Raw genomic sequence first — 7,845 nt, 5'->3', positions numbered from 1 at the left:
TGCAATAGTTTGAATAACTTTTTATGTTTTTGTTCTGATTTTATTTTTTAATATTTCAGGCACACATTGTATAACAGCACTTCTGACCAAAACAAGTTCTCAGGCTCCTTCTAGCTTCTACCAAGGTGGTTTTGTGTCCTCTACCGCTTTCTTCTTAACCTCCACATTAGTAAAAAATTCATTCACTCACTCGTCATTTCAGTGAATTGTTAGAAGAAGCAGGTGAGAGCCTGCTCTATTAGACAGGGTTCCAGTAACTAGATCTACAGATTCATCAAGACAGCAGAGTGACTTCAGTAGAGAAACAGCACCAACATACAGAATACATGCCCACACATGTCATACTAATGAGCATGCACATGTGTGTGTGTCATGCCAGTGAGCATGCATACACATGATCCAACACAAGACAGTGAATTTGTACAGACGTCTACCACAACAGATAGTGAACTAAACTGGTGGTCGTGCACACCCGCCTACTACACCAAACGGAGCACCCACCTGCGTGTCACCCCAGACCCTCATTAGTGTTGTACAGAAACTCATTGCAGGGGAGGACATCCTGTGTGTGAAAGGACACAGCACGGCAGAGGTGCCCAGGACAGCTGCCTCACGTTACTCATGAGCAGGTGGACTGATTCGTTCAAATAGCTGTGGGCAGAAGACTTGGGTACAGAAAGCAATGCATGCAACTTCATGAGGCAGGCAAGAGGGTGTTTGAAAAACAGTTAGGAGACCCCTGCAGAACCAGCGGGTGAGGGGAGCAGAGGAAAGAGGGACAGACCCACACCCATGGCCATGAGTCCATTCCTACTCATAGCAACACTGTGTAGGGTTTCCGAGGCGGTACATCTTTATGAGAGCAGAAAGACTCATCTTTCTCCCATTGAACAGCTGGTGGGTTTGAACTTCCAACTTTATCCTCCAGCAACACCAGAGCTCCTACAGAGAGACAGAAATGGGGAAACTAGGGTCTGAAATTGATGCTACAATATTAGGGTTTGTCCTGAGAGTGGGGGAAACCTCTGGGGATGAGGAGGCTTTGGTTAGACTCTAGGATCAAGATGTGATTGGGGATCCACTTGGGGACTCCTTCAGCGCCCAGGTGAGAGAGGGGTGGTGGACAAAGGTGGGAGTTGTCTACATGAGATGTAATTTGAAACAGAATTTCCTATCGCATTTCAACTCGAGGATGCCTGGGGGAAGTGAGTCAGGTATGAGCAGGTGGAACGCAGGCTGGCAAAGGACCCGTTTGTGCTTTATAATTTTTAGAAAACGAGAGAGATACAAGTGAGCAGGAACTAGTGTCCTTTAGTCAGTGGACCAGGGCCAGTCCTGTATTGTCCACACTTGAGTCCCAGATATGGGTTTCCAGATTGCTGAAGAAGATGCAATGAATAAGGATGGAGGGAAAAGTAACCCTATAAAGGAGGACTTGGTGGAGTCAGATCCTGTATTCTGATCCTAAGAGGAGCTCTTTCCACAAAGCAGCAGACCGTCCTTTCTCCACTGACTCTGATGGAAAACTTTCTCTTCCAGGAGAACCAAAGGCAGAGATCCCTCCATGTCCTCCCTGCTCTCTGGTCTTGTCTGGACAGAAATTCCTCCATCAACAAGTGCAGCACACCCATCCCTCTCAGTCCTCTCCAAGAACTCCTGCGGAAAAACACCTTCACCTAGAGCACCGCCATCCAGGGGATGGGAAGGAGCCGCATTCTGAGCAACTCGCCAGGAATGACAGAGCAGAAGGTCTAGAGATGGGAGATGGGCCCAAAGCCATGTTTGAAAGGACAAGACAGGGGGGCATTTTAAAGACCTTCTCTAGTCTACCCAAAGACCAAATGGGGAGTTCTAGGGAGGCTAACAGAATGACGCAGACAGACCCATGCTCAGGCCAGAGAGTGAATGCTGCGGACACAGGCAAATTATTGCCGGGGAAAGGAATCCCAAGAATTGCAAAAGTTACATGTAGAGAGTGTGGGCAAGGCTTTAGTGCTAAGTCAAGCCTTATCACACACCTGAGGACTCACACAGGGGAGAAGCCCTATGTCTGCAGGGAGTGTGGGCAAGGCTTTAGCCAGAAATCAATCCTCATTAGACACCAGAGGACACACACAGGGGAGAAGCCCTATGACTGCAAGGAGTGTGGACGAAGCTTTAGCCGGAAATCACACCTAATAAAACACCAAAGGGCACACACAGGGGAGAAGCCCTATGTCTGTAGAGAGTGTGGACGAGGCTTTAGCCAGAAATCAGTGCTTATCACACATCACAGGACACACTCTGGGGAGAAGCCCTATGTCTGCAAGGAGTGTGGGCGAGGCTTTAGCCAGAAATCAAACCTTATTAAACACCAGAGGACACACTCAGGAGAAAAGCCCTATGTCTGCAGGGAGTGTGGACGAGGCTTTAGCCAGAAATCAGACCTCATTAAACACCAGAGGACACACTCAGGAGAGAAGCCCTATGTCTGCAGGGAGTGTGGGCGAGGCTTTAGTCAGAAGTCAGACCTCATTACACACCAGAGGACACACTCAGGGGAGAAGCCCTATGTCTGCAGGGAGTGTGGGCGAGGCTTTAGCCGGAAGTCACACCTTGTCACACACCAGAGGACACACTCAGGGGAGAAGCCCTATGTCTGCAAGGAGTGTGGGCGAAGCTTTAGCCGTAAGTCAGACCTCATTAAACACCAGAGGACACACTCAGGGGAGAAGCCCTATGTCTGCAGGGAGTGTGAGCGAAGCTTTATTCAGAAGTCACACCTCATTAGACACCAGAAGACACACTCAGGAGACAAACCCTATGTCTGCAAAGAGTGTGGGCGAGGCGTTAGCCAAAAGTCAGACCTCATTACACACCAGAGGACACACTCAGGGGAGAAGCCCTTTGTCTGCATAGAGTGTAAACGAGGCTTTAGCCAAAAGTCAGATCTTATGAAACACCAGAGGACACACTCAGGGGAGAAACCCTATGTCTGCAAGGAATGCGGGCGAGGCTTTAGCCAGAAGTCAGACCTCATTAGACACCAAAGGACACATTCTGGAATGAAACCCCATGTCTGCAAGGAGTGTGGGAGAGGATTTAGCCAGAAGTCAGACCTCGTTAAACACCAGAAGACACACTCAGGGGAGAAGTCCTATATCTGCAGGGAATGTGGGCGAGACTTTGGTGATAAGTCACACCTCATTGGACACAGGAGAAGAAAATACTGCCAACACACACTGCCATCTCCCCAGCTTTGAGAGGCTTCAGAGCAAGTCTCTAAGAGAGCGAAGAGCACAGAAATAAGTGGGTAAGCAGGTCCTCCATTTTCGTGTCAAGGGAAGATGTTGAGAAACCCCAAGGGTCCCTGAAGTGGGCAGGTGGTTCTGCCAACCCTCTCCCATGATGCTTTATTTAGTCTTGTAGTAAATATTGCTTTCACACAGAACTGTAGTCCAAGCCACATACCTTACTCCCTCATCAGAGAAGACACAGAGAACTCACATTCTCAGCCCAGATTTCCACAGCACTTTGGTCCCTGAAAAGGTGACGTGTAGAATCTGACTAAATGATTGGAGAATCTAATGTGGACCTGGGGAGAGAAGTTGGGACCCTCTGAGAAGGGAACACTTTGATTCCTTGGGAAGTATAGCCCCCTTTCTCAATGACCACTCCCTCACGAACCACCTGGAAGCATAGTTCTCTGGCTTAATTCCCCCCTGGGCCCTTGAACCACATTTCTCATAGAACACCAATCTAGGCCTCTCCCGTTGACTTTGCTCCAACCAACGTCTCCTCTGACCAGGTCAACAGCCCCACACCCACAACCTCTCCTCAGACCAGGTCGTCAGCCCCACACCCACTGCCCCTAAATGGCCCCTCCCCAGGACTGTCCCTGCCAGGGCCACATGGATCCCATCCCAGATCACAACCAACCAGACTTGCAGTGTGGGTGCCTATGCTCCTAGGCTTTCTGCTGTTCCGATCCATAGTCATCTTTGAAGGTTCTCTGGACAGGAAAAATAAATCCTGTTTTTCCTTATGCAGCTGGCATAAGACTCAAGTTTATCTATAAGGGCTCTGGGGTCTGCAAGAGGATGAATTTTCTTTGCTGGGGAGAGCCCTTCCACTCTTCCCCCCCCCCCAAAAAAAAGAAAAGCCCTCATCCTGACCCTGAGGATGTATGGAGAGACAAAGATTCCCATGATGAGATTACCCTGGATTAACTGGATGGCTCCCAAAGCCAGTGAATGACCACTGTCCTTATAAATAGTGACACACAGAGAAGAGACCAGGGGTCACAGGGTGGATGGCACTTTCTGAGAAGTCCACAAATGACTTACTTATTAAACACTCTGAAATGAAAGCTGAGCTGACAAGTAAATATCAAACTTCCTCAAGCACCAAAAATGAAGAGGGCACTGAAATCAGAGAGAATGCACTAGATTGAAAAACATATAATCTCATAGATTCAGGAAGTGCAATAAATACTCAACAGGATAAAAATGTAAACCACCGTACACTCTACTGGAACTGCAAACAAAGAGAAGAACTTTGAAACACCACAAAGGAACAAGAAGACTATCTGCAGACTTCTCCAGAACAGCAAAGGGGCCAAAAAAGACCTACAAGAATACATTCAAAGTGCTAAGACAGGTGGAGGTGCAGTGAGGTTTGCCGTCAGCCATACCACAGAATACCAGGCAATGGAGATTCAGGGTGAGCTCCAAAACTCAGACTCACATAGGTAGGAATACTTTAAAAATTTGAAGGCTTATAGCTAGTGGAACTTGTCGCAAAAGTAAGAAATCGTGTACATTTCAGACTCCCGGGCTTGGCGGCCCAGAGCCAACAACTTTGGTGATACCAAGCAGCATGACCAAGTGGGGAAACAGACACCATGGAAAAATGCTGGGGGAACCGTGGAGCAAAGGTGGACAATACACTTTCTCAGTTTTGCTTTGTTCTGATTTATTTCTTTTTTTGGTATCTGTTCATTGCCCACCCCACACAGACACACTGTTTGCACACCTCCTTTCTGGTGACTAGAGGGGCGTGCCTGAGCGAGTGGACACCCCCATCCTCACCACTGATGGGTTCTCCTGCCATGCATGCACACAGATACTCTCAGCACAAGAGCAGGCCCGAAACTTTTTTTTTTAATACAGAAAAGGCCAGAAAACAAGGGGTGTGGAGAGGAAAAGAGAGTTTAAAAACAAAACAGGCTGAAAATTAAATTCAATTGTGAGGTACAGCATAACAACTAACAGTGGCATCGTGGAATCTCTCAGGCAGTTTTGAAGGCAAGAAGCTGAAAGATGACATGAAAGTCATACTCATATTAGACTGCAGATATATTTTTTTTCCTTTCCCTACTCTCCCTTTTCTGTGATTATAGACTACAGTATACAGTCTAATTTTTGTTGTTGTTTTTTGCTGTTGCTCTTTTGCTGTTTTATGCTCCCCTTCTATCATTGGGGTATTCTTTCTTTCCCTGTATTACCCAAGAAGAGACAGTAACTCAGTAACTACTGCCATATAATCAAACTATAATCACGCTCTATAAAGCACCAATTTTCAGGCAAGAACCAATACCAACTGCCATATACCAGGGAAACACAACATCTGTGAAAGTTACTCTGAGTTAAGCAACAAGAAGAGTGAAAAGGGAAGCCCACATGCTGATCACATCTACTGGTAAGCAATCAGAAAGCTTTCCAAAATACACAATTAAGTATTCAGGCCACAGATAAACACTAAAGATGTCTAAGAAGCAAAAGCAGGCGACCATATCAGCACATGTTCAAAAACACGATAAAATGTCTGTCACAAATGACCTAGAGGTAGACCTGGACTCCATTCTGGAAGGAGGGCAGGCCTTGGAAATGCCTGAGAAGGAATTCAGAAAAATGGTTATAAAATGTTTCAAAACACTTAACAATGGAGTTGAGAAAAAGTAGGAAGAAGTCAGGAAAGTGCTACAGGAACAATCAAATAATATAGATGCAGCATTGGAAACAATTCAAAACCTACAGAAAGAGGTCCAAACGATCAATAATAGGATCTCAGAAATAGACAATACACTGAATGGGCAAAGGAGTAGAATAGAAGAGATGGAAGGCAGAACCAGTGAGCTGGAAGATAAATCTCTGAATACCACTAAGAAGAGCAAACAGAAAAAAAGGAGATAAAAAACCAAAACAAGCAAAGAAAGATCTAAGATTCATGTTGGACAACATGAAGAGGAATAATTTAAGAATGATTGGTATTCCAGAACAAGAACAAGTACACAAGTCCACAGAGCAAAAAAGGAAAGAACTGCTGAAAGAAAATTTCTCTAACATCCTGAAAAGTGAAAAGATAAACATTCAAGAAGCTCAAGGAACCCCACATTAAGGATAGACTGCAAAAGAAAATCACTGAGACATATAATCAAGCTCTCCAAAATCAAAGATAAGGAGACACTCCTGAAAGCAGCTAGGTAAAACAGAAGTGTTACATACAAAGGCAAGCAAGTCAGATTAAGCTCGGATCTCTCAACAGAAACCATGCAATCAAAACGGCAATGGGGCGATATATATAAAACCATGAAATAGAAAAATTGCCAGCCAAGAATCCTTTATCCAGCAAAGCTATCAATCAAATACGATGGTGTAATCAAAACATTCCAGGATAAAAAAGCTAAGGGATTTTGCCAAAGCCAAGCCTGTGCTACAAAAGATCATAAAGAGAGTTCTGTGCACTGAGAACCAACAAAAACAGACAACAATCAGAGACTGACACACGTGACAGCACCTCCCTGAACTCAATCGAGAGAAGGAAATGTTGAAAACAGAACAAAACTGTAAGACAAACTCAGAGAATCTGGGAGGTTAGTCTATGATCAAAACAATTACAACATAAAAGAAGATAAACCGTAGGAACAGAGATCCAAATGGTGAGAAGGTCAGGTACATTACAGGATAAAATAGACTGCACTAAAGGGAGGGAAAATTAATGGACCATAAGGTAATCTCAGAGAAAATTAACACTTCACAACATACCAAGAAAATGAAAATTCAGGAACGTGGAAACATTAAAACTGAGGAAATGCACAAGGAAGAACACAAAAAGCATGAACTCAGCAAAGGAAGACACACAGAACAAAGAAAGCAACAACACCACAAAAACAAAAAATGTCAGCAATTAATCCATACCTATCAATAATTACACTGACTGTAAACAGATTAAGTGCACCAGTTAAGAGATGGTAGCAGAATGGATAAGAAAACAAGATCCTTCAATATGCTGTCTGCAAGAGACACATCTCACACACAGAGACAAAAACAGATGGAAAGTCAAATATGGAAAAAAATATACCAAGCTAATTGCAGTAAAAAAAAACGAAGGAGTGGCATGCCTAATCACTGATAAAATAAACTAAGGCTGAAAACCGCATAATAGATAAAGATGGACATTATCTCATGATTAAAGAGATAATTGAACAAGATGACATAATCATAATAAATATCTATGCTCTCAGTGAGATAGTTCCAAAATACATAAAACAAACTCTAATAGGTTTGAAGAAAGAAATAGACAAATCTACCATAACAGTGGGTGATCTTAATACACTGCTTTCAAAAATGGGTAGAACAACACAGCCAACTGCACCTCATAGATGTGTACAGAGCATTCAACCCAACAACAACACAATACACATTTTCCAGTGCACAGGGAACATTCTCTAGAGTAGACCATGTATTAAGCCACAAAACAAATCCCCATAAATTTACAAATATACTACAAAGCATCTTCTCAGACCACAATGCTATCAAATTAGAAATCAACAATAGGAAGACCAAGGAAATCAAGTCAAATACA

General features: G+C 44.3%; 1 protein-coding gene across 1 annotated transcript in view; it reads left to right on the top strand.

The window, feature by feature from the left end:
- The window catches only part of LOC102837583 (histone-lysine N-methyltransferase PRDM9-like), a gene marked incomplete at its 5' end in the record, with an annotated part of 8,932 nt that extends 5,690 nt beyond the window's left edge, over positions 1-3,242 (top strand). Inside the window, one exon of the mRNA XM_006877835.1 lies at positions 1,599-3,242. Within this exon, the coding sequence (XP_006877897.1) occupies positions 1,599-3,242 (1,644 nt within the window). The remainder of the gene's footprint in view (positions 1-1,598) is intronic.
- Positions 3,243-7,845: the final 4,603 nt, after the last annotated feature.

This window comes from Chrysochloris asiatica, unplaced genomic scaffold (assembly GCF_000296735.1).
Source record: "Chrysochloris asiatica unplaced genomic scaffold, ChrAsi1.0 scaffold00630, whole genome shotgun sequence".
In the NCBI taxonomy this organism is placed as follows: Eukaryota; Metazoa; Chordata; class Mammalia; order Afrosoricida; family Chrysochloridae; genus Chrysochloris; species Chrysochloris asiatica.
Note: the sequence above shows the minus strand (reverse complement) of the source record. Positions and strands in the feature narration are given on the sequence as shown.